This window comes from Genypterus blacodes, unplaced genomic scaffold (genome assembly GCF_046128005.1).
Source record: "Genypterus blacodes isolate CSIRO-AG114 ecotype Tasmania unplaced genomic scaffold, CSIRO-AGI_Gbla_v1 ptg000015l_1, whole genome shotgun sequence".
Classification (NCBI taxonomy): domain Eukaryota; kingdom Metazoa; phylum Chordata; class Actinopteri; order Ophidiiformes; family Ophidiidae; genus Genypterus; species Genypterus blacodes.
Window position 1 is genome coordinate 1,346,076 of NW_027466829.1, and position 25,474 is coordinate 1,371,549.

The window sequence follows — 25,474 nt, forward strand, 5'->3', positions numbered from 1 at the left end:
AGTTTAGCAGTAACTAATCTTCAATTCCCTCTACTTACACTTTAAGTAGAGCTGATGAATGCAAAAATCAGAGGTTGTTTGGTTTGGCGGAATTCCCTGTATAAGTCAAGTCAGTGTTGTTGTCCAGGTGAAGATCACACACATTTATAAACAGACTCCAGCTAGGAAAATTACCACTTTTGCAACGTGGTGTCCTGCTGAATCACATTTGTGGGCACTTAGTCTGTGCACATTAAAACAGGTGGGCTATGAATCCTGCGGTCAAACTCTGATTGGACCATTCAGCTCGGTGTATAATTGTGTGAGAAGAAAGTGGGAGTCAGAAAAGGTATCAGACCGGCCCTCCTGCTGCTGCTTTAAATGGGTTGAGATAGATTCCTGCGGCTTTTGACTACTACTCACCAAAAAGGGCACTTTGTGAACAATAAACACAATGAAGGAGGTGTTTCTCTGAGTATTCCCCCCGCAGCCACGGCCGCACGGAAACATGCAGCTCTGTGTTTTCTCTATAATTGAACCGATGTGATAGTCGGGTGGGCTTAAGGTGAAAATTGTCGCCCTTCCTGACATGTGACACCGCTGTACCAGATGGTGGAGTCTCTGGTTGCACGTCATCAGGCGCTCTCTGTCCTCTGACCGCGGCGGAGATGCTGCGGTGCCGTGGTCGCTCACAGAATAGCTGTACGACTCTCGGCACCATCCTGTCTATACCGGTTTCAGATTTTTTCAGCCCAGTAACAGACTCAGAAATTAACAGAAAATAGCATTAAATTATTGCCTGAGTGTATAAAAGTGAAGGCCTGGAGCTCGCAGCAGATTATATGAGAAAAGCTATTTAGACCAAAGCTGCCATTCCCCAGTGATTACGGGCTGAAGAGAGACTGAGAGAGAGAAAGAGAGAGAGAGAGGGTTACTGGGTACCGACGCTTCAGAAGTTGAAACTCTGCAAACAGTGAGCCGAGTGCAGCACCAAAGCTACAGAGTGAATGGGAAACTGTCAATAGAGTGAAATGCAGAGCAGTCTGCCTCTTCACCCACAGAGCAAGAAAGGATAAGGAACACAGAGAAGTGTGAGTAATGAAGACGCATTTGAAGTCGAACACGTTTTATTACCTTGGGGGAGGATTTGGTGACAGGTGCAAGCAGGAAAAGCCAAACAGTGACATTGTGTAGTGTCGATGTTTTGACATTCAGATTGTCATTCTTTATAAAAAATACATAGAAATGTGCAACATCACAGGTTAAGACTTTTTATTCTTTGTGTTCATATAGTGAATCTGTACGTCCTTGAAGATGCAGTGAGACCATATTGATATTTAAGAGGAGAGGCTGCTTGTGTTTTATCCTCTTATACAGAACTGAACTGAACTTCTCAAACTTTTCAAACCAAGAAAACACCACCGACGTGTATCCAACTTTATAATGACAGAATTGACAAAAGTGTCCCACCAAGTGGCACTACACGTACCACTAGCAGGACTGATACCACAGTTTGAGAGCCAACAGTGTCTAAGATCTCTCCTGTATATAGGTTGGCTATACAGTATCTATACATCAGATGCAGTATTCATCATATGTCACAGTCACAGGCTTGAGGGTCAGGCTGCTTTCACCTGAGCAGGATTGTAGAAACCCATTTGAAACGCCTGGGCAGAGCCGAGCAGGTAATGCATGCTGAAGGTCCATGTGAACTGGCACACACACTCTAAGCTGGTCTTTGAAATGTAAGCTAAGTGGTTTCTGGATGATAAGTCTTAGCTTGGTGTCAGTAGACGGTGTGTACAGCGTGTAGACAGCACCGTTTGACTGCTTCTTATGTACAAAGCCTTTAGTGAACAGACAACTGAAGAGACTTTTAACCCTTTATACTTCAAAAGGTGATATTATGCAATTAAAATGCAGACATCTCTCTCTCTCTCTCTCTCTCTCTCTCTCTCTCTCTCTCTCGCTCTCTCTCCCTCAGGTGTGCTCAGCTTGCCAGAGGGCCTGACTCTTCACAGAGAGCAGCAGCAGCAGCTGCAGCAGCAGCAGCAGCGACCAGGAAAGAGCACAGAGGGAAATTCCTTCAGCCAGTCTGAGCTTCGCTCCATTGAACAGTGCTTACTGGCCACAAGAGTGGGCAGCATCTCTGAACTCAGTGAGTTTTGTGTGCGTGCGTGTGTGTGTGTGTGCCTGTGAATGCTTTGAACTGGGTGGGTAAGTGAAATGCATTCTTTCAGCCATCGCTCATTGTACACCACATTCAAGGTGCCCTTGAGCAAGGCTCACAACCTCCAACCGCTGGATCTGCTCACCAGTCATACAATGAAGTTTCAAGGTTTATGACTTTGTCCTTAGCATATCTTGTTCACAGGTTTGGTTGGTATTACTAAATTAATATTTGTAAGCTGAAACATGAGATCATTTCTGCCAATGATAAATATGTTTGACTTGGATTTGGGTTTCATGCCTTCCTGATCTCCTCTGAGTTTAAGCAGTCTTTGTTCTTGGCAGGAAAATCCTCTGCCGCAGCACTGAAATCACAAAGACTCAAATTCTCCTGGCAAGGGAAGAAATATATAAGATAATTGATAATTAATCAAGGACAACGTCAGTCTTTCTTTGCATGATTGTCAACAGGCACAATTCCAGTGGACCATAAGTAAATAAACGAGTTTGGCTCATTCATTTGACAAATCCTCCAAAAGTAAATTGAATGACTGTCCACCCACAATATTCTCATTATGCAGAGAATAATGGGAATCTCTCTGAATGCTGTTATACAATATGAAGTCGTTTACAGTGCATGGGCTGTTTTTTGAATGATAGCTTTTCAAGAAATTGCATACTAATTATATTTTTAAACTCGTGCATAAAAGACCAATTACAGTATATAACTCTGTTTTTCTGTGGCGTTTTGATTCAATCATTATTTTCCACACTGAGCGAATACAATGCTCATTCTAAGTCATTCTAAAACCATAATTGATACGGTCCATTGCTGCCCTCATGGCATCAAAACGCCAAGAAAAGGCAGAAAACCCATTTTCTCTTTATGGAATGTAAACATTTGTCTTCAGAATTCACTCGGAGCCAATTCCTCTCGCTGTAGGTTTTCCCTGGGTGGGGGTGTGAAGGGGTGCAGGAGCAGAGTGAGAGCCAAGCCACACATCATCCGCTCTCCCCCCTCCACCCGTGTTGCATTGATGAGGTCAAGCAAGGACTCATTCCGTTATGTTGACACTGCAAATACAGTCGGAGACAACAGAGCAGCTGATGGATAATGGCAGAGCTTATTTTAGCGGTAATGTTATCAGCTCACGAAGCGTGTCACATAAATAACTGTAAGGATTTGTAAATAAAGACACATAATTTGATCCCCAGTAAAAAGCGGGAACAATCTCCAGGCTGTCAGAAACTGTATCAGAAGGAAAGAAGAGAGTGAGAATGAAAGATTAGAAACAAAGCAGAGAGAGACAGACGAGAGCAGCGCTGGCATTTAGACTCCATTTTAGAGGTTTGCCACTGATTCGCCTCTTTGTGTTTGTCTCATATTCTCCTCCACTAAAATGCCATATTAGCATATTTCAAATGACAGACCCTCCATTGCTGCAATTATTAAGGCCCGTTGTGTTGTTGTCACTCATTTGGGCCAGGTCTAATTCCTGTCTGTGTCACTGGGTACGTTACTGAATCTGGATCTATTCTCAGAGGCACCGGCAGAGACATGCAGGCTCTCACTCAACGCAAATCCATACAGCTGTGACAAATCGGATAATGCAAAGTGAGAGAAGCTGGATGCATTGAACCAACATGCCTAAGTTTTATTCTCCTAGATGCTTTAGAACCGGCGGAGCAGCATGTTAAACAAAATTCTCAGTATACAGCTTTACCATGATGTGCCATGTCACAGCTGTACAATCAGAACCAAGCACAGCTGGCCTGAAATTGCCTGTTTTCACTCATTGTGCACAGATGGTCCGTAGCAGGGTGAGTGAAGTGGGGCGATTGTTAGTATTCTTTGTATACTGTGTACTTTTAAGTTCTGTGAAAACACAAAATCATCATCCACGGCTCTGAAGGCTGACTCAGCAATTTCAGCTTTATGTGCTTTGTGTTCGGTGCAATTAATTTCTCTAATGGTCGCTGGCAGCTGTATCAGTTTTTCATAAGTAATTTAATTAGGCACAAATTTTAAATGTCATTACCTTCAACGAGCCCCAATAGGTACTTTGTCACAAAATGGAATTATTAATGCAGATTAAAACCACTCCATTATTATTTTAGTAGTAGTTTAAAACATTTTTCCCCACAGAAAATAACATTTACTCTAGTGTCGTCCATTTTTAGAGATGAGCATTTTTACGTCCTGGTGTGATGAAAGTTGGACGGTAAACACTTGTGTAATGTTTTCTGTAGCAGTGATGAATGTGATGTGGCCAAGCTGCTAATGGCCCTTCAGCTCCCACAACAACACCTTTTAAAGATGATTTAGCTGTCACATATCCACAGGGAAGATGATGCTTTCTCGACAGAATGGCCGTGCGTCTGATGAAAACATCAGAAATGGCGAAGATTGAATCACTTTGGTAGCTTTTTCTCTGACGTTTCATTCCTTGGGAACATACTGTCTGCTCTAATGAAGGCTCCAGAGAGTCTCCACAGCTCCACAGTGACGTTCATCTCTCTCTCTAAGCCAACCTGTCCTGATCCTTCAGACAGACTCAGACTTACGGTATGATCCTCCAATCCACAACATAAGAGCAAAAGAGTTGAAAAGTGAGTATGTAGTTTGTGTAACTATTACTTGCCTCTTCCTCTTTCCTCTTTGTATTTAAGGTCTTACATTCAGACCGAGCTGCTTCTTACCTTACACCTTTCGTCTGTATAGAAACTGATAAAACGCATAGCGGGAAGAACAGCGCCGCATCTTGTGGAGTCAGGACGTCCATTAAATGTAATCATGTCTGCATACCGGCAAATAATTAAAACACAGTTACAGTGATGATGGCAGCAGCTGCACAGTGCAGCGTCGAGCCATTCATCAACACCCAGAGGAGCGCTGGTTACTGTGTGTTTACCTATAAAGCCTGGAATATAATTGCTCCATCTGGCATGAGAATGAATTTCTTGGATCATTCTAAAGAGTATAAGCCCTCTTCAGCTTTACACATTAAACAGCTTTTCACACTCTGCGGTAATAAGCGGCGTTGTTGTTTGTTGCTGTTGTTGTTGTTGTTGTGTGTGGGCACTGCGTTGCCAGATTGTGACCTGAAAGCAAAGGTGTCCGCTCTTATAAATTCCCCTTGTAAATCAAATCAATGCCATTTTAATCCGGAAACACAGAGAGTTTAATTTTGCTTTTCTAAGGGGATTCAAGAACAAATACAATCTTGGTCTATGAGGGAGCAGGAGCTGTGTGTGTGTGTGTCCTCAACCTCTCCTGTTCTTATTAGCTTAAAGATTTAATTACCCGGGATGAGATATTGATTAAAGGCTTGAATCTTTGTAATGAAAAGGTTATTGACTTTCTTTTTCTAGCCTATTACGCTTCTGTCCGTCCTCCATCGCTTTGACCAAAACAAAGAATTCTCTGGGCTCTTACATGTGCTCAGAGTTAATCCATTTTCCTAGTTATATTCTTCCCGTTACCTCTGTGAAGGAGCAGCAATAATCTCACTCGTGTCTGTGTGAGTTAAGTACAAGATGGCTTTACACACGCACACACTCCTCAGCGTCGCTTAGGAATAATCTTCCGCCCCGGCTCAGCGTTGGCCTCCTCTTCCTCATAAGAGACAAATATCGCAAGCTAGCATAAGTGGGACGTGGAAATATCTCTTGCTGTGGGTCTTCGTGTACCTTTAGCCACTTTGAAAGGACAAACGTGTGTGTGAGAGGGACAGAGACGGTGTGGCCTATTTTACAAATAATGCGAATGTCCTGTGAGTGTGTGTGTGTGTGTGTGTTGTCCTTTTATTTCCCAGTCCTCACCGCTCATTGCATCATGAGGAGGCGTCCGGTATCTTCCTGTCTCAGTCTCTCTCCACCGTCCCCCAAGGACTGCTGGGAGATTGACCGCTTTTATTGCACGTCCATTCCTCCCTCACTCAGCCGTCCACACACACACTTGCCCGTCTCATTGTGGGGGTTAAATGGAACCTGGGCAAACACCAAATAACGCAATTTTGATGCTAAACGCCCCGATGTCCCCGCAGACAGACTCTATATTATTATACTCTCTCCTAGACTTTGGTTCAGACTGAGGAACCTGAGCACCGTCATGCTCTATTACTTTCCGCTCCTGAATTGTAACAAATTGACAAGAACAATATGATACAACCTGTTTCTTTATAAGATGTACCCCTGCTTCAGAATTTCATTACCAATTTCATCATAGTGCAGCGGGGTTAGATGGGAAAGAGAAGCGACAGGAATCTGGCAGCGTTCAGCGAAATGGGATTTGAATCCATTCTCTAATAATGCCGGCCTGTTTTGCAGGTAAGCTACTCAGCCTCACAATACCTGAGGTCCTAGAGTCATAATGTTCTCTGGAAATGTGATGGCGGTGAAAGGAAAAATTAATTTTTTTGCCAAACTCAATTTGCTGAGCTAACACGTCGTCCGCGGCGACGCGCTTTTCCCAAGAAGTGCTTACATTCCTCTGAAGCTGCTTTGTGAGGACTCTCATTTTCATTAGCTCCGTCCTCTGCAGCTTTGATTTTCATGCTCCGTTCATTGACCTTAAAGCAGGGAAGAATTATGCAAAAGGAAGTAGCTCGGAGTAGCAAATGTTTATCCATAAATATTCATTCCTCACACTCTGCAGTCACCGGCGTGCGTTTTGCCTGTGAGCCGCACGGGTAGGACTGGGATGAACCTTGTCTTTTCCCCCCTGACAGAGCAGAGCTGCGAGGGCGCCGGGAGGAATCGGGACAATTCCCAGAGGTCTTTTTTAAAGGCCGGTGCTTAAAATACCCCTGTATTGTTCTCTCAGTTACTTGAATAACCTCCTTTTCTACATGCCGGTGTTTCCTTTTTAAGAGTCCTTCTATGTATGTGTGTGTGTGTGTGTTTGTGTGTGCTGATGTGTAGGTGACTTGGTGTCCCGGGCCATGCACCACCTACTGCCGCTCAATATGAAGAACCACAACAACGGGACGCCGATCCACCAGAAGGGCGGCGTGATTCACTGGGCCCCCGAGGCGATCTACACGCTGTGCTACTTTATGCACTGCCCCCAGATGGAGTGGGAGAACCCCAACGTGGAGCCCTCCAAGGTCACCTTACAAACAGAGAGGTGAGGAACAAACACACGGAGCAGATACTGTAGTTCCTCCTACATGAAGCAATAAGCAGCAAACCCAGATGAAACTGTTTCTAGGGAGAGTATAGAAGAAGAGATAAGAGGTAATACAGATTTTTCTTGGGCTATTTTGGGAAAGAAAGTAATCTATAAGCCACGTTATCTAGTTTCACACTCCTAACACTACACTCCATCTTCCAACGTATGCTTCTAGTGTTATAGTTTGTCAATGTGGCCAAAGATCGATGAGTTGAACAGTGTCTTTGCTCATTCAAGCATTTCGCCGATACATGAAAAGAGCATTTTTAATGTGTGTATGCCCCTTTGTGTGTTATCATTTGATGAATTCCTGTATCACATCCCTGCAGATATCTGGAGCTCATTCTGTTACTGCACCTTTAAAGTTCACCACACGGAAAAAAAACCTCTCCAAACCAGCACTGTAAAACCAACAAAGCGGAAACAAACCTTGTTTGCCAACATCTGACATCTGTCCCCGTCTTCACCTCTGCATATTTGTGAACCTGGCAGACGCGGTGCCGTGGCGATGTCCCTCCTGCACAGATCATTGCGCCGTTACCCAACACCTCTCCGCACTGTTCTTTTATTGTATTTCTGCCTCTCCATGCTTATGCCCCCGAAATGGCACACCAGATGTTTTCCCATAGACGGAAATGAAGTATAGGAGCGACTTGCCAGCTCATTGGGTCAAGTACTCCCTGTAGGTGACCAAGCGGTGATTTGAAAGGACATGTACACACACATACGTATTGAAAATGAGTGGGAATGACGTATTGGGACATTATCAGCTGGCAACTGAAGACGTGTGTGTGTGTGTGTGTGTGTGTGTGTGTGTGTGTGTGTGTGTGTGTGTGTGTGTGTGTGTGTGTGTGTGTGTGTGTGTGTGTGTGTGTGTGTGTGCAAATGACTTATAGATTAGACAATGTTTCCATGGTGTTAATTCCCACAATCCTTCATATTGTCTTTGGCTGCAAACTCAGTGTGAATGTTGTCAGGACAGAACAGTTGCACACTTCTACACCCATTTGAGATTTTCAGGTTTTTACAAGAAGAACGTTTCTGCTGAGTTTACGAGCTATTTCATTATTTCTTCCTGATGTTTGCCCTCTATCCTGGCTTTGACATCTCGTGAGGCGTTCAGGGTTTCCTCCCCGTCGGCCTGTGGCAGCGGTGGAAACCAGGGCTGACAGCTGAGCTTGAGCAGTCCTCCTGCGGGGCTCCAGACTTTATCACAGCGGGTCGAGCTATCGGCTGAAGTCGGGTCCCGTGTGGCCAACTTACAGTCTGCTTCAGCTCCGATCGCCGCTGCTTAAGAAAATCACACTCAGGACTTGCGTGGAAAAAGTGAAGCCCTTGAACCGTTTGTGAACCGGTGTTTCCACTCTGAGCGAACGTGTTGCCATTACGCTGTACATTCCACGCCTTCTAGATTAGGTGTGTGTGCTGCTTTAATGAAGTCTGTGGAAGCAATCACGTCACGTTGGCTGCAGGTCAGCTTCCCTTCCATGCTTTGAAGAGAGGAAAAAGGGGGTTTGCCAGCTGATTAAGCTCGGGGGTTTATACAACACCATGGATCCTCATTCTCCCATCTCCTCAGAGGAGCATTGATGAGTTACTAATTAACAATGACTGACAGATGTGGGCTGAGCACATTTGAAGGACAGTCCATGCATTAAGGCATACTTTGAGGAATGATGTATTGAACAGTGAATCCCAGAAGGAATAGGACTCTTTCATCTCAGACACAGAAGACGACAGCTCAACCAGCGGCACAGGAGACGCTTTTTTAATAAAAGCAATCAGAATATTTATGCTACAATCTGAATCGTGATCTGTAGCCGGGCAAACACATTCATTGTTCCATTTCATTACTACCTCCCTTAAAGATCTGCTTTTTTGTCACATCGCCAAAGGGAACACGCTCTATGTAAATCAGTTTAACTTTCTAAATGAAATCAGTAACACTTCTCTACAAATCCCACATCTACAGTATAATCCATTATCCACGTCCAATAACTATGCCTGAATATTACAAAATAGTCCAATTATAATAAGTGGTAAGAGCATAAAGCATTAATAAGGCATTGTGATGATTATACCAGTGGTCAAATGAGGTTTTTGTATTTCCTGTGTCAAGTGGCACATTCAGTTAGGATTGCTTCGTCTCTTTTGCATGAAATATTCCAATATCTTACATGGACTTAGGCTCATTTCATCAAAACATTGCTCTAAATGTTTAATAGGAGTAGAATATAATTCACCATTCAAATGTGTCTTAATGAAACCCTTGATTTTTATATCACAAGGCAGTTTTTTCTGTCATAATCAAATAATTTCCATAGATTTTCCAAACAGATTTCCCTCTCACACGGCCTCCAGCTGGGATCTTCAAATGGCCCAGAACCTCGTCTGTAATGTGTGTGTTTGTGTTCTACTGGTAGTTATTTCAGAATTCTGTTAACATCATGCTCCCTGAATATGAATTCCCATCGGTGTGTGGAATGGTTTGTACAGAATGACGTAGGAGAGACGAGCTCCCTCACGCTCCCTGCTTGTATTTGCTCAAGTGATTCACGAGGTGTCCAATAATCTGTTTGTCTGTGGGTCCGGCTGAGCCTCCTGCAGATGATGAAGATGATGCCACAGTGCTGCGATCGTCTGCTTGCTCTCTTTCTGCTTTTTACATATATAAGAATATACATATGACATCATATAGAATTAAAGCTGTCCTGTCCTTGCCCTGTTTTGATTTCCTCACTCCAATGCCTTTTGATTTAAACCTTCCTCTCTCTCTTTTTCTGCTTTGAGCTCATCCTCTCCTTAAATATTGCCTTTGCTGGTTAAGATCACAGAAATAACACTTGTAAATTCTGCAATCTGTGGCTTTCCCTTGCAGGTGCTCGGGCCCATTAAGCACTGTGATAGGGCTGAAGTTCTGCATGCTGTTTGCGCTGGTGACAACATGTGCCTCTATCTCCCCCCACAGGCCGTTCATGGTGCTGCCCCCTCTGATGGAGTGGGTCCGCGTGGCCGCCGTGCACACTGAGCACAGACGCAGCCTCTCTGTGGACAGCGACGATGTGCGTCAGGCTGCCAGGCTGCTGCTACCTGGAGTGGACTGTGAACCCCGGCAGCTCAGGTAGACGGCGGAGGCGGAGAAGACGGGAACACACACAAGCTTGATACAAAGACACAGTTTATTCATGTTTATTCCTCATGTACTCACCCTCCTCGTGAATAAAAAGATACACAATCTCACGAGGCATGAAGGGGGAAATATGAAACACAGCAAACAGTAAGAACACAGCTACCAGCGTGAATCACTTTGTGTACTCTCTGCCTCTCAGAACGGATGACTGCTTCTGTGCCTCGAGGAAGCTGGATGCTGCGTCCACTGAGGCAAAGTTCCTGCAGGATCTGGGCTTTCGTATGCTCAGCTGCGGACGCACGGATCTGGTGAATCAGGCCGTCAGTCTGCTCGGGCCTGATGGTGTCAACAGCACGAGTGAGCAGGTGAGGAACATGGACAGAAGGTTTGTTGTTGTCTTGATACCGCTCTCTTCAGTACGACTACTTTACATAGGCCTGTTAAGAGAGTAATACAAGTGTAACTCATCATTTTTCGTGGGAAAATCAACATTTACTTTGGGGCTGATCTGAGTTTAAAAGCGATCACGTATACGTTTCTCTCAAACAAGCTGTATTGATGTCCGTCCTCAGGCCCAGAGGAGTCGTGTGTTGGTTCTTAAAAATTCAATTAATATTATTTCTTTGAATCACGTTGTTTTTTGCTCTTTGGGGGAAAACAAGTTGCCTTAAGTGGAAATGTCAGTGATATTTTCAAATTTTTAGTGTTTTGGTTCTCTGTGTGTGTGTGTGTGTGTGTGTGTGTGTGTGTAGGGGATGACCCCGCTGATGTACGCCTGTGTCCGTGGAGACGAGGCCATGGTGCAGATGCTGTTGGACGGAGGCGCTGACATAAACAGCGAGGTCGGTGCCGATACACACGCTGATTCTGATTTGTGCCATTTGATAGATGTTAGAGTGTTAAAGATGACTGACAGATTGATTAGAGAGAGACGAGACTTCCAATAAGAAAGACACATGACCCTGGACAGGAATAGATTTGACATGATGGAGTTGTCGCTGTTATATTTCTTTGTTTTCCTTTAGTAAAGAATGTGTTTTTGTGTGATATTTGTGTGTGTTGAGTTGGAGAAAACCAAACATGTCACCACTCATCCACCCCCCCTCCCCCCCCGCTCTTCTTTGTCCTCTTCTAACAGTAAGAGCGCAGGATCATGAGGCAATTACTCCGGCTGAGCACAAATACATAACAATAAACCACTTTGTAATTAAATGGGCTGCGGCTCTCGCTCACAGCCGAGTATCTAGAGCGTGAAACATGAAGGAGAATTCCTCACCGAGCGCAGAAGAGAATGAAGATGAGGATTCAGGGGAAGAGAGAGAGGAAAAAAAGGCCTCGTGATCCTCGTCTCCATTCACCTCATCATCCATTCTGTCAGTGTTGATTTAAGTCTGCCAAAGCACAAAGAATCAAATAACGACGTGAAAAGCCTTTTATCTGCACTGGCACCTCGTCTGTCTTTGTGCTTTGTTCTTCTGTGTCGACGCTTTCATTCTCATGTTCGTCGCAGTCGCCCCCAAGTGTAGCAGAACGCAGAGATAAACCTTAGTGAAGTCAGGATCAGCAGGATCAAGGGTCAGGGGTCACCGTCAGCGCAGGGCCAGGAGAGATCAGAGTGAACCCGTCTGGACGAGGCTGAGGTAGTTCATTAGCAGGGGAAACAAAGTGACAACATGTCCTCCGCAGCCCCGGGAGGTTCCTGCTTAATGACTCTACTCTCTCCTGTAGAGCTTCCTGTTCCCCCATCTCCTCCCCGCAGCGGCTCATCTGTACTACACAAGCCTCTCTTTTTTTTATAAATAGTTTTAACGGCTTCATCTCTCTCTCCCTCATCTTCCTCTCACATTTGCACCCTCCCTTACCTGTGTCCCCCTTCCCAGGTGCCAAACTCAGTACACAAGCACCCCTCAGTCTATCCCGAAACGCGGCAGGCGACGCCCCTCACTTTCGCCGTGTTGCATGGACACGTGCCTGTGGTGCAGGTAGTGACGTCCTCTCTCCTCTGTGATTTGTCTCATAACATCTCCTTTGTGCTTCAGCTCATGGTTTGGTCATCATTGTCATTTTTATCATCAAAGGTACTTAGTGGGGATTATCGTATTTAATTGCCACTATGAGTTTTCTCCTGTCTGTTTTTTTTTTTTTGTTTTCTGTCAAATCTGTGTTAGATAGTGGTCGTGTGGAGTTTTCACTGTTTAAAGAAGACAAATTGCAGGGCAGAGCTTTCATTAGGACCCGGCTTCCGCTTGTCAATTTGCATTTACATGTAAATGGATCAGTCTTGGCTTAGAGAGTGGAAAGTGGAAAGACAGCAGCGTAATTGTTATTGAACTCATTAAACTCATTTACTTTGCCCTCCGAACGATCCTTCCATCTCACTTTTATTCATTAAACTCTAATGGAAACTGCTTTCAGCCATGTGGCCTGCTTGCTCAGTTCCAGAGTACATTACGTTACATTAGCTGTAATTCTGGCTAAAATTATAAACTTCATCATCAATAGATATGTCATCATTTCACACTCCATTTTGCAAGCTGTTTGATTTGCTGCGAGTAATTTTTTAGCCCATTAAGGTGTAGGATGAACTGCACACACACAGGGTTAGGAGAGTTAGGGTTCTGTTCTGCGATCACTCTCTGTTCTGTAACTATTTGTCCCCAGACAGATTAACAACCAAATCAATGATAATGTGTTTGAGCCAGCGCGACGTGTGTGTGTCTGTGTGTGTGTGTGTGTGTGTGGTATATTAAATTCAGATAAGAGCAGAGCGATCATAAAATATGCAAGAAGTTCACGACAAACAAATCAGTGAAGTATTAACAGATAATAACAATATGTTTGGATACTTAATTTGACGAATAAATAAGTACACACATTGCAATGATAATCCTGTTGTCACGGCTGCACTTTACTTACACATAACTGCAGCAGTATGAAAGGAGCTGCATCACAGTGGAACCGTTATGTTAATGTGAGTTTTCAGTGTACAGCAACAATCTGAATGATTTATGAAAGCTGAAGTACATAACACAGGCGGCGTTGTAAACTGTAATCATAAAAGCTCTGCACCTACACATACTTACTGCCTGTCTCCCTCTCTCTCTCTCTCTCTCTCTCTCTCTCTCTCTCTCTCTCTCTCTCTCCCTCTCCCTCCCTCGTCCCCGCCCGACCTCTGCAGCTGCTGCTGGATGCCAAAGCCAACGTTGAGGGCTCCCTGCAGGATGGGATGGAGAACTACACGGAGACCCCGCTGCAGCTGGCTGCTGCTGCAGGTACGGCAAACCCAGCACGCCTTCCGTCCCCCCTGTCTGCCGTCCAACTGTAACACACTGTAACACACTGAGCACGCCAGCTGGTCCATCGATATCCGGCCGAGAACAACACCTGAGTGTCAGCGTGATGACTGGCTGAGTTATTGCTGCTTAGAGACATACAGAGGCATCCATGCATCACACACACAAACACGTGCCTCTCTGTCTTTTATCCTGGCGTCTCTTTTGTAATCGTTCACGAGTGTGCATGTGTCTAAGAGCTGATGATGCTTTTTCATACCCAGGTAACTTTGAGTTGGTGAGTTTGCTGCTGGAGCGAGGGGCCGACCCCATGGTGGGAACAATGTACCGCAACGGCATCTCCACCGCTCCACAGGGAGACATGAACTCCTACAGCCTGGCAGCGGCACACGGACACAGGTACACAACACACACACACACACATTTATGCTGAATCAGGAATACACACACACACACCCTAGGTTCATAGTGTGTATGCAGCATTAAGCTTTGTGTCATTCCGGGGTTTCTGTTGTTGTTGTTTTCCTGCATTTCTCTGTTGTTGTTCTGCTTCTCCTCACATTTGCTCGGTTTGCTTTGGGACTGTAAAGTCTGGGAACACATTTGGCACCACTGACATCATTTAAAATCCTTCAACCTTTATCCATTTCACAACTCATTTAACAGAATCATTCATTGTAATCATCCTTCAAAACACCATATGCAACTGTTTTTCACTCCGGCTTTCTGTTGAGCAAATTCCATTAAGTTTAAGACGCGGCGTCGGTGTAGCCAAGCATGTAACCACACTGCGCCTGGCTTAACACTCTAATGGATGTACAGTGCTTAGCTGTGTAACATGTCATCCACTTTTCATCACAACACACTGACATTTACAGTCGATTTAAAGTCCAGTTACAAATCAAATACTTGCGCTCTTCCCAGAAATGTGTTCCGTAAGCTGCTGTCCCATACGGAGAAGGGCAAAGCCGACGTCTTGTCCCTGGAAGAGATTTTGGCAGAAGGTTCCGAGCTGGAAGGGAGAAGCCCCTCGCAGTTGGACCTGATCCGAACCGGAAAGGCCAAACTCAAAGCCCTGAAAGAGGCAATGTACCACAGTTCAGAACACGGGCATGTAGACATCACCATAGATATACGGAGCCTCGGTTAGTCCCAACACTTATACTTACTCACTTTACTTAACTACTACTGTGATCTCTGTGTGTTTGTGCATATTTGTGTGGTTACTTACCTCTTGTTGTCGTTTCCCCAGGGGTTCCGTGGACTTTGCACACTTGGATGGAGTCCCTACGCACGTGCTTCTGCCAGCATCGCCGGCCTCTGATCCAGGGCCTGCTGAAGGAGTTCAGCTGCATCGAGGAAGAGGAGTACACCGAGGAGCTCATTACGCACGGCCTTCCTCTCATGTTCCAGATTCTCCGAGCCAGCAAGGTACCGGCGCTGCCTGCGTCACCTGCTATATGGGTCATTGTTGGGATAAACAAAACCGGGGGGGGGAATGAATGACTTTCTTATCAGGCTACGGTGCCAAAATCTCAACCAGGACTCAGGATTCTTCTTCCGAAACGAGTCTTCATCCCCAGCCCCAGAGAGCTCCTGAATATTAATTACCTTAAATGATTATGATTTATGATATCCTCCGCTCTGGCTCCTCTGCGCAGCGTCTCATCAGATCAGGGCCCGGTTCCATTTCTTAAGCCTGCGATTCCCTTTTGTAGAAGCTTAGAATCGGCGATGGTCACGGTCCAGTTTGCTCCGTTTGGTCTCCTTCGCCTCGGCTTAGCGCCTCCGCTGCCATTGTGATGAGTTTTGCTGTCACTGCAGTGATGGAAAAAAAGAAAGAAACAGCAGACATGGACAGACTCGTAAATAAACACACAATGAGACCCGTGGAGACACACACCAGTGCACCGCCAGTCTCTCGCGTCCACCTTTACACACACACACACACACACACAGGGGAGTTGTAGCCTTCAGTGTCGCCGCTCCAGTGTCAGTCCTGATCTATCGCAGGGCCGCTGACCCCCATCAGCCTCAGGGAGACTCCAGTTGTTGTTCAGACCCCAGACTTCAAGGTGTGAGTGTGTTCATATTTCGACCCTCACACACACTCCTGATGCCTCAGCACACAACTTTTTATTCAGTAGTTTACTTCAGTTTTCAATTCATCTTTTCCCTGTTGGAGAAAATATTCCTGCAATTAAACCAACAAAATATGAACAAAATACACATAGAAGACATTAGTAGTGCACGTCTACATACTTGTTACCATCTATTGTATCTATTTGATGGTATGTTGTCACTGAATGTATGTATCAGGTTTCTATATGATGCACTGAGCTGTTAAATGTCTGACAGGGTTATTGTGAGCTTAGCTGGTGTGTGTGTGTGTGTGGAAATTGCAAAAATGCAAATTTGCTGCTGCTTCCTGTTGGAATGTGAAGCTGTTAATAGTCGTTTGTTGGTGTCACACTTCAGTAAGAGCAAGAGGCCTGACTGTACACACGGGAGCTGTAGTGTTATGCACCACTGCCACAGCTGAATGGCACCGCCGCTCCTTTGTGTCTCCACTTTAGGACCACACACACACACACACACACACACACACACACACACACACACACACACACACACACCTACACACAGTGGAGAGTCTGAGAAGGAGCGGAGAAAATCTCTTTCTTTGCTCTTCTTCACACGCCGTTCCTCCTTTAATCTTGCAGGAATCTGAGTGTAATTTTGTGTGGAGATGTCGGTGATCGTGCTCAGACGAGGGTGCCGGTGTCCTCGCATAACACAGACAAATGCTCCAACCGCACGTCCCCTCACACCGTCTTGTTCTGTCTCTGTTTGGCCAGAATGAGGTGATCAGTCAGCAGCTGGCAGCCATCTTTACCCAGTGTTACGGCCCGTACCCCATCCCCAAACTGGCAGAGATCAAGAGGAAACAGTCGTCGCGGTTGGGTGAGGAAATGTGCTCTCAGCAGATTGGAAAACGATGGAAACTTTGAAAATAACAATGAAAATGCCAAAAGATGCACATCAGGTTGAGTCAGCAGTGTCTGCATATGCAGGAGGAAGAGGAGCGAAGAGGAAAGAATGCCATCTAGTGCTGAAAGATGATAATATATTGTATGTAAATGATTTTCTGGCTGTCTGTCTTCCAGATCCTCACTTCCTGAACAATAAGGAGATGTCAGATGTGACCTTCTTGGTGGAGGGGAAGCCTTTCTACGCCCACAAAGTCCTGCTCTTCACAGCTTCCAGCAGGTACAATCATGTGAATGTGTTTAGATGGAGTCTGAATGGAGCTTTGCCTTTATCAGTCATGGTTGTCATCTCGCCTCTCTCTCTCTTTCTCTCTCTTTCTCTCTCTCTCTTTCCTTCTGTCTTGTTGAAGGTTCAAATCTCTTCTAGCAAACCGACCATGTGGTGAGAACACGTGCATTGAAATCAGCAATGTGAAGTATCTGATTTTCCAGGTAATCCCTTGAAACGAGAGAGACTTTTGAATTACTCACATTCCTCCCTTGGCTTTGAGCTAATGTGTCTGTGTGTGTGTGTGTGTGTGTGTTTGTTGTTCCAGCTGGTGATGCAGTACCTCTACTGTGGAGGAACCGAGGCTCTGCACATCAGGAACACAGACATCATGGAGGTGAGGCGGCTCTTCTTGCTCTGCTCTTGAGGAACATACGCTGCAAAGAAATCCTGGATCATAAATCAAGTCTGTTTTGGTTGCAGCTTCTGTCTGCGGCCAAATTCTTCCAGCTGGAGGCGCTGCAGAGGCACTGTGAGATAATCTGCACCAAGAACATCAACACTGAAACCTGTGTGGAGATCTACAATCACACCAAGGTGACAAAAGAATGGAATAGATTGATCCTGATACAAATCTCTATCACGCTCAAAATCCAACTCATTTTTATTTCCTTTCCTCTTCCCTCAGTTCCTCGACGCTCCAGACCTGGCTAACTACATCGTGGGCTACTTCCTGAAGAACATGGTCATGCTGATTGAGCTGGAGCCGTTCAAGCAGCTGCTGTACGACGCTCCTCCTGACAGCCCAGGCTGCGACATCCTGCAGGACCTGGAGAAGACGTTGGCCGTCCGCATCCAGTCCATCCACCTGTCGTCCTCCAAGGGATCTATCGTCTGAGCGTCTCCCCCAACCAGACCAGAACACTTTGTCACCTCTGTCTCCAGTTGGACAGAGAGGAAGAGGAATCAGACTCGTGCTTTGACCGCCCCTGTTGCTGTCTTTGCCTTTTGTGAGCTCATCCGTTGATAATGTGCTTCTTGTTACCTCGGGCTACAGATACAAGTTTGTCCGTCTCCATTGTTGATGTCTGTCTGCTACAAGTTCAGCCTAGAGTAACGTGCATCATACTACAAATTGCCAATAACGTTCGTTCACGCAGTAACATCCCCTCGTGGAATCTAAAGCAGAGCGACTGCGATAAAAACCATCTGTGTATTCTTCACATCCTGGCAGCGAGGAAGACCTTGCTGCCTGGGTGTCGTGTTAATTGGCTTCCACTGCTGGAACCCCGGGGACAGAATAATTGTATATTTGTGGAGTAACTTAGCATTACCTCATCGCTGATTTACTCTCTCAAGCCAAACAACGAGACTGACAAGCACCAATAATATGACTGCTAACACGGGCGTCTGACTTGGTGGGGAGAGAGAGAGGGAGAGAGAGAGAGAGAACGAGAGAGAGAGAGCCGCTCCTTCCTCCTCCACTCCTCCTCTGTACATATTGTGGATAAAAATCAGAGCTATTGATATTGTAAGTTAATGTATATATCCACAGATGTTTTTTCTCATGTGTCTTAACCGTTGGATATAATAAGGAAAAGCTCATCTTTGGAAAATATCCATGTTTTAAATGTTGCATGTCAGAGGGATGACTGATGGTTCCCGGGGGGAGGGGGGGAGAGGGGCGGGGGGGGCGAGGATTCGTTTTGTTATCGTCACGATACTCTAAATGTGTAGCAGTGGAGTGATGTCATCATTTCCCCAGCCTGTTTAGTCCTGAACATGGAAACGAGCGCTGGTCTGGCTCGTTTCCCAGGGAATCTTGTGAAACGACACGACTTGTCTATGTGTGACTTGATATATCTTTCCTCCATAAAGATTATTACAAAGAATTCTATCCCTCCTCTTTCTCTGACTCCTAAACGCCCTCAAGCGGACATCAATTATTCTGTTTGTCTCTCAAAAAAAGTTATTTTGGCTCTCTTGCAGTTAAAAAGGTCAAATCTCTGATGGGAAGTGGTTTAATGTGGCATCCTGCGGCTCTATCACACAGTCGGGTGTAAGCGACAACAAAGAAGAGCGGTTTTTAGAGTGCATACCTCCTCCAGGGCCGAACAAAAACCTCTGTAAAATTTGGGTTTTTGTTTGTTAATTGATTCCTAACCACTGCTGCACTATTTCATTGGTATGTTACCAGCATATCCATTATTGACAATCTGTCTGCATATTCTCCTGGATCCACATCAAGATTTAATTGGTTCCTCCCCACAGGCCGTCCCTCTCCCTTCCACCCTGTTTCATTTAAATTGGCTCCTAACTTATTGAGTCGAATCCCTGCTAACAAACAAACAAACCGACCCCGGGTGGAAACAGTCTCCTTGGCAGAGGTAGAAACCTCAATTTGTTTCATATTTCCATTTCATTTTGCAGTCACAGCACATTCATACTGTGATATTGTTCTTGATCCTTGCGTTAGACAGAGTTCAGGTTATTTTCCGTGCAGACTGGTGCAGTGAGAAGATGTGACTGGCAATGTAGTGCAGATATCAGAGACAGACAAGCAGGTATATGACATTTCGATGTGGAGAAGCAATGGGACGAGTATGGGAGGAGAAGAAAGGGAAGCAGAGGCTTTAGAAGCAGCACAGAGAGAGAGAGAACAGACGAGTCATTGTTCTCCAGTCATAGACAGTAAAGCTGCAGAAGCTGCTGTGTTCAATGAAACGTTGCGTAAGAGAATTCCTCTCCCACTCCTCTCATACTTCTGTATGCAATTGTAGTAATGTGTTACTCATTACAGTTTGTAAGATGTAAATGAAAGGAAACAATCAAATCTTGGCAAACATTTGGTCATTTGGTCATTTTCCAGAATCAGAAATTTTCCAGAAATGTCAAAGTTGAGATTGAAAGTTCCTCAGATTTCTTTACAGTCTGGACAAAACTAAATACAGCGTCTAATGCCATTTAAGCTGTGTGTGTGTGTTTGTGTGTGCTGGGGCGGGAGAAAGGCGAGGGAAAGGGGTGACAGCAGTTGTTAAGGAGTCACCATGGTTACCGCCGCCCAGGAACAATGTTGAGCTGAGAATGTGCTCCTGCGTGAAAAAAGCCTGAATGGAATCCCAAGTTATACACGCACGTACATGCTCATGCACAAACACAATTAACACACATACACACACACATACAAACACACACCTTCATCCAAAGGGATTTGCCCTGCTGCAATAAATCATTAAGAGAATCCAGTTGGAAAGAGAAATGATCCACAGATAGATTAGCGGCGTGAGACAAGAAACCAGGCGATGAACCGTCTGAAACGTCTCTGTTGCCTCTTTTCTAAAGCTCTGTTGGGCGTCTCGGTGGTGTGCTGGGCTGTGAAGTGCAAGGAGGACCAAGAACACATGAAGGGAGGCGAGGAGGGGAGCACCACAGGGGGGCTGCATTCATCCGTATAACCTAAAACACACTCCCTGACAGAAGACATGATGTGTGTTTTGTGGGTCGTTCCGTAGAGGATTTGAGTCGAGGCCTGCTTCATTTCTGCTTCTATGAACTGGAATTTCTGCGGCCGTCGTATTAGTGTGTGAGCGGTTGTGTTGTGTGTGTGTGTGGGAGCAAATGGGAGGGCAGAAGGAGCCTTTGCCCTGCTTAACTCTGCCCCCGAAGCGAGCCCCTTCTTCCCTCCCGTCCTCCCCCTTTTTGTCATGCACAGGCGGACTCCGTTTGGCACAAAGTATGCTGGCAGCACAACGGCCATGTGTTTTGGCTCCACGCTTTGAAGAGCTCCGAAAACTTTTCAGGACTGTGTCTGAGGAGAGAGAGAGAGTGAGAGAGAGAGAGAGAGAGAGAGAGAGAGAGAGAGAGAGAGAAGAGAATGGGGCTGAAAGAGGCTGGAAATGTGAGGGAGCGAGATGGGGAGAGGAAGGAGCTGTAGACAAAAACAAAGCTGTCCTCCATGAGATCATTTCATCTCAGCTTCTGAAGAAACACACTTTTTTTGCGAGGGAGAGAGAGGGAGAGATTTTGAGAGAGACACAGCAGCAGGTGAGTGTGGAAGGGAACATCACTTCACTCAAGTGGACTAAGGTGACGTTAGCAGTGTCCTCTGGGCTCGAGCTGACAAGTGGTGAGTGAGTGAGTGAGTGAGTGAGTGAGTGAGAGCTCCTTTTGTGTACCGGCACGATTCAGTTGTGTAATGAGTGTTTGGATCTGAAGTCCTCAATTTAAAATGAAAGTTATCAGGCTGTACTGACACATTTTAGAGATGATGAAGGTTTCAAGTTTATTGAAGTAAAACCAGTATTAGTATAATGTTAGACTATAAACTTCATTGACATGTTTTAAAACTATAATTAGATAAGTATTAGCAGTAAAATGTACTGAAGTATCAAAGTAAAAGTATCTGTAGCACACAGAACGTTTATTTCCAGATTGTCATGCTGTCAGATTAGTTCAAGCAGTAAACTCCTTCTCCTTGGTTGAGGTATAGGTTGAAAAAATGTTGAAAACTGTTTTGATAATGTTTAAAATTTAAGTTAAAATGGAAAGTAATTTGTTGCTGTAGCCATCAGATGATGAAGATCTGGTAAAGTCAGAAACACACACATTTACCTCTGGTGTGTGTATTGTAGTAACTGCATTGATAAAGCTGAGTTCTATTAGTTTGTTTTGTTGGTTTATCACACGTTAAACGGAAAGTCAGATTCTGCTAAATTGTCATGAACTTCTACTAACCTTTAATTAAGTAAGTAACTGCAAGAGTCCTATAATGTAATTTAGTAAAAGGTCCAATCCTCTTGTTGTCTTGTGGTCTTTGAAGAGTTAATCATCACTTCATTCATCCTGGTCCTGTCGCCTCACAGGACACAGTGACGCCCCCCCGCCCCTCCTGTTTCTGTGATGCAGCGAGACGACGTGTCCGCTAGAGAGGAGTTCGCTTACACCCATGTCTCCACCTTAGAGAGGGCCAATGGGTCTCTGGGACGACGGGGGGACAGGAGGGACCGGCCTGAGCGGGACAGCTTCACGGTGGACGTGAGAGCCAGTGACCTGCAGCTGGCACAGACGGAGCATCTAAAGCACCCCTGCTTCAGCTACAGGGCCTGGCTCTACAGTGTCCTCATAGGGGTGAGACGGGGTCAAAGGGCACTCAGCAGGATGTTTACCTGTTTGATCCTCCACACGCAAACCTACGAGGCTTTTATCTTGAAGGTTTGAGTGGGAATCTGACAGATATCCTGTTCTGTGCGTCCGTATACACTCAGTGGTCATTTTATGAGGCACAGCTATGGAACCTAACATAACGACATAACAGCTGCAGTTACATAAGGCTGGATTGTATTGAAAGGTGTTTTCAATGGTCTGTCCCCCTCGTGTGTGTGTGTGTGATTGGATTGGATTAAAATAATGGAAGCACCTTTGAATACAATGCAGTCTTACGTAACGGCCCCATCGTTTACCACAGTGCAGCTCTGTGACTCAACGTGAGCAAAACCTCCACATCACAGACTTCACAATGACATGATGGTAGAATACAGTGTTCTGTTGGGTTGGACTGGATCGTGCGGTAAATTGTCCACTGAGTGTAACATATTTCTAGGGGAAAAGACTTCAGATATTACAAGGAGGAGCTGTAGTTCCTTTCTTTCGATGCCTTTTTACTTTATTTGACTTTATATTACCGCTCCCCCAGTTATCCACTATTTATATACATATTAAGTCATTTCTCGAGTTGTAGTTATGTTTCATGTGTTATACTTATGTGTTTGAATGATAATTTGTGTGTCTTCGTGTGTGTGTGTGTGTGTGTGTTCGTGTCCGACGTCTGAGAGGAGAAAGTTACATTGAATTGAATTGATTTATTACTGTGTGTATTTGTATGTGCGTGTATACCTGTGCGCCTGTGTGTGTGTGTGTGTGTGTGTGTGTGTGTGTGTGTGTGTGTCTGTGTGTCTGTGTGTGTGTGTGTGTGTGTGTGTGTGTGACCTCAGGGCAGTCTGTTTATTACATCTGGTTTCTCGCTGTACCTGGGAAATGTGTTTCCTGTTGCTATGGACTACCTTCGCTGTGCTGCAGGCTCTGTAAGTGACCATCACACGCACACACACACACACACACACACACACACACACACACACACACACACACACACACACACACACACACACACACACACACACACACATATAAATATATTCCACACCTTTACCTGTTAATGAGTTTACACACACTGGTTAAATTAAACTGTCATATCAACATGTCAATGAACACACACATCCAAACTGAATCTCCAGCTGCAGCTCATTTGCATCTCTCGTCTCTGTGTTTCTTCATAGGGGATCCCTGCAGCGATCGCTAGTCTGGCGATCGCCAAGAACAAACATATCGCAGTGAGTAAACAACCAACACACCAAAGTCAGAAGAAGTTCCATTCTAAGGCGTTTTAATGCCGTAAATCTGCTCTTCTGACTCTGAGGTGTCAGATTTCCAGGTGGTGTACGTGTCGACCTTTGCCGTGACGACCACATGCCTGGTTTGGTTTGGCTGTAAACTGGTTCTGAACCCTTCTGCTGTCAATGTAAATCCATACCTCCTCCAGTTAAAGAACATTCATGATAGAAACATTTAGCTGCCTGTGTACATGTAAAATCAATTTATAGTGTCGCCATGTTGTTGTCCTTCCTACAATCTTCTGCCTCCTCTTGTCCTTCTCTTCGTCACCTCTCTCTCTCACTCCCTCGCTGTCTGTCTGTCCTCTCCTCTCCTTTTCCCGCTCAGATCAATTTTAACCTCATCCTGATGATTTTGTTGGAGGTGTTGATGGCCAGTACAGTCATCCTGTCAGCCCGCTCTGCAGAGGACTGCTGCTGCCATAGGAAGGTGTGTGTGAACCCACCTGTTTGTGTGAGAGAGTGTGTGAGTGATTGATTGCTTTTGCTCTCCCAGTAGATGTCTCTCCCCTCTTTCTCTCCCCCTCCTCCCCACAAATACCTGACACTCTTTCATCCTAACTCCTCTTCATCTTCACTTTAATCTAGCCGGTGACATACGACAGACCCATGGTTCTGACCCGGGCAGTCTTTCCATCTCGCCTCCTTAAAGCATATTCTGTAAGTAAAAACACATTTGTTTACTCGGTTCCAACCTCACCTGACCTGCTCTCGCTTACTGAGGATCGTCTTCATAGGTGATTGAGATGATCGTGGGGATCTCCGCTGTTTTCGGAGGCATTATTGCTCTCAACATGGACGCCTTGCTCCCTGGCCCCTACCTGTCCGTCACGTTTTTCTGGATCCTTGTGGCTGTAAGTTTAAATGATGTGCGAATGTGTGCATATACGCTGTTAACATACTGTATCATCATTACCCTGAGCACATAAAGTACTTAGTGTCTGATCTTCCATGTGTTGCAGTGCTTCCCCAGTGCGATTGCCAGTCATGTTGTGTCAGAATACCCCAACAAATGTCTGGTGAGCTTTTTTTTGCTTCTTACACGCAACTAGTTTCCAATCCAACACAGTTAATTTATGCAAATCGAGAGGGAGGAAGCATTGAATAGCTCTCATTGTGTTGTTGAAGTTAGTTACGCTGAGTTTTTAAGCCTCTTCTCTTTTATATCCCTCTCTTTTCTTGGCCTCCAAACTGTTTTATCCTCTGCTCCACAGGTGGAGGTGCTGATTGCCATCAGCAGCGTGACGTCCCCGCTGCTCTTCTCCGCCTCTGGCTTCCTCTCCAGCAGCGTGCTAAGTTTTATTGAGATATTTCTGTACGACGTGCCTACAGAAAAGGTGAGTTAATGATGTGTGAGTTTAACAGTCGTGTGCAGTATTACAGCAAGCATTACGCAACTGTCCTTTGCGGTATTTGTCTTCTTTTGAATGTAAAATAGCAACAACAGAATTTTCGAGAAATGCTCAAAATTGTGTGTGTGTGTGTGTGTGTGTGTGTGTGTGTGTGTGTGTGTGTGTGTGTACACTCCAGCAATCCTATGACATCCTGCTGCTCATCCTGCTGGTGCTGCTGTTGGTGCAGGCGTTTCTGACTCTGGCCACTGTGGTGCACTGTGCTGCGTATAAGAGTCAGCTCCACGCGGGGGCGCCAGAGTGCGACGACATGATGCAGACCCCATCCCAGTACTGCGAGGTATGGCAGGTAAAAGCTCTGAACACGTGCAGGAGCTGTATGATCGCTCACAGATGATGATGCTCCCTGTTTCACTTCTCTTCCTGTTTTCTCTCCCGTCAGCATCAAGTATCCAATGGAACACTGACGGATTTTGACAAAGACAAGGCTTGGAAAGCAGTGGTGGTCCAAATGGCTCAGTGAGAGAAAGAGAGGGGGAAAGTTGAAAACAAAAATGAGAAAGGGAACACAGTGGGTTTTTATTTGTTGTTTTTTTATATAGATGATTGTGTTTCTTTGACATCTGAGCCTTTGTAGCATTTAGGCTCCTTACGTATCACAGATACTTCAT

The 25,474-nt window shown here is 45.3% G+C and overlaps 2 protein-coding genes across 3 annotated transcripts in view; both read left to right on the forward strand.

Annotated features, from left to right (window-relative positions):
• The window catches only part of btbd11b (BTB (POZ) domain containing 11b), a 49,637-nt gene extending 30,975 nt beyond the window's left edge, over positions 1-18,662 (forward strand). Inside the window, exons 2-17 of the mRNA XM_076140782.1 lie at positions 1,964-2,137; positions 7,072-7,276; positions 10,290-10,442; positions 10,651-10,816; positions 11,204-11,293; positions 12,332-12,433; positions 13,630-13,723; positions 14,008-14,143; positions 14,669-14,889; positions 14,997-15,175; positions 16,603-16,708; positions 16,912-17,014; positions 17,145-17,226; positions 17,331-17,399; positions 17,486-17,599; positions 17,691-18,662. Of these exons, the coding sequence (XP_075996897.1) occupies positions 1,964-2,137; positions 7,072-7,276; positions 10,290-10,442; positions 10,651-10,816; positions 11,204-11,293; positions 12,332-12,433; positions 13,630-13,723; positions 14,008-14,143; positions 14,669-14,889; positions 14,997-15,175; positions 16,603-16,708; positions 16,912-17,014; positions 17,145-17,226; positions 17,331-17,399; positions 17,486-17,599; positions 17,691-17,900 (2,204 nt within the window). The 3' untranslated portion in view covers positions 17,901-18,662. The remainder of the gene's footprint in view (positions 1-1,963; positions 2,138-7,071; positions 7,277-10,289; positions 10,443-10,650; positions 10,817-11,203; positions 11,294-12,331; positions 12,434-13,629; positions 13,724-14,007; positions 14,144-14,668; positions 14,890-14,996; positions 15,176-16,602; positions 16,709-16,911; positions 17,015-17,144; positions 17,227-17,330; positions 17,400-17,485; positions 17,600-17,690) is intronic.
• A 2,093-nt stretch (positions 18,663-20,755) lies between these two features.
• mlc1 (modulator of VRAC current 1) lies at positions 20,756-25,474 on the forward strand. 2 transcript variants are annotated; one of them, XM_076139462.1, is made up of 12 exons: positions 20,756-21,046; positions 21,865-22,129; positions 22,993-23,082; positions 23,338-23,391; positions 23,478-23,579; positions 23,780-23,881; positions 24,040-24,111; positions 24,189-24,305; positions 24,414-24,470; positions 24,666-24,788; positions 24,982-25,152; positions 25,246-25,474. In XM_076139462.1, exons 2-12 carry the CDS (start codon positions 21,902-21,904, stop codon positions 25,324-25,326), a joined length of 1,197 nt encoding a protein of 398 aa, XP_075995577.1. In that variant the 5' UTR covers positions 20,756-21,046; positions 21,865-21,901; the 3' UTR covers positions 25,327-25,474. The 2 variants fall into 2 exon arrangements, with proteins under 2 accessions (XP_075995577.1, XP_075995585.1); XM_076139470.1 differs by having other exon boundaries at positions 24,982-25,143.

What these genes read in the sequence shown, in the direction of transcription:
- mlc1 (XM_076139462.1), top strand. Translation starts at nt 21,902, where the DNA reads ATGCAGCGAGACGACGTGTCCGCTAGAGAGGAGTTCGCTTACACCCAT. An exon ending in ACTGCTGCTGCCATAGGAAG is followed by an intron (nt 23,882 to 24,039) that starts GTGTGTGTGAAC and finishes ACTTTAATCTAG; the next exon opens with CCGGTGACATACGACAGACC. An exon ending in GCCTCCTTAAAGCATATTCT is followed by an intron (nt 24,112 to 24,188) that starts GTAAGTAAAAAC and finishes TCGTCTTCATAG; the next exon opens with GTGATTGAGATGATCGTGGG.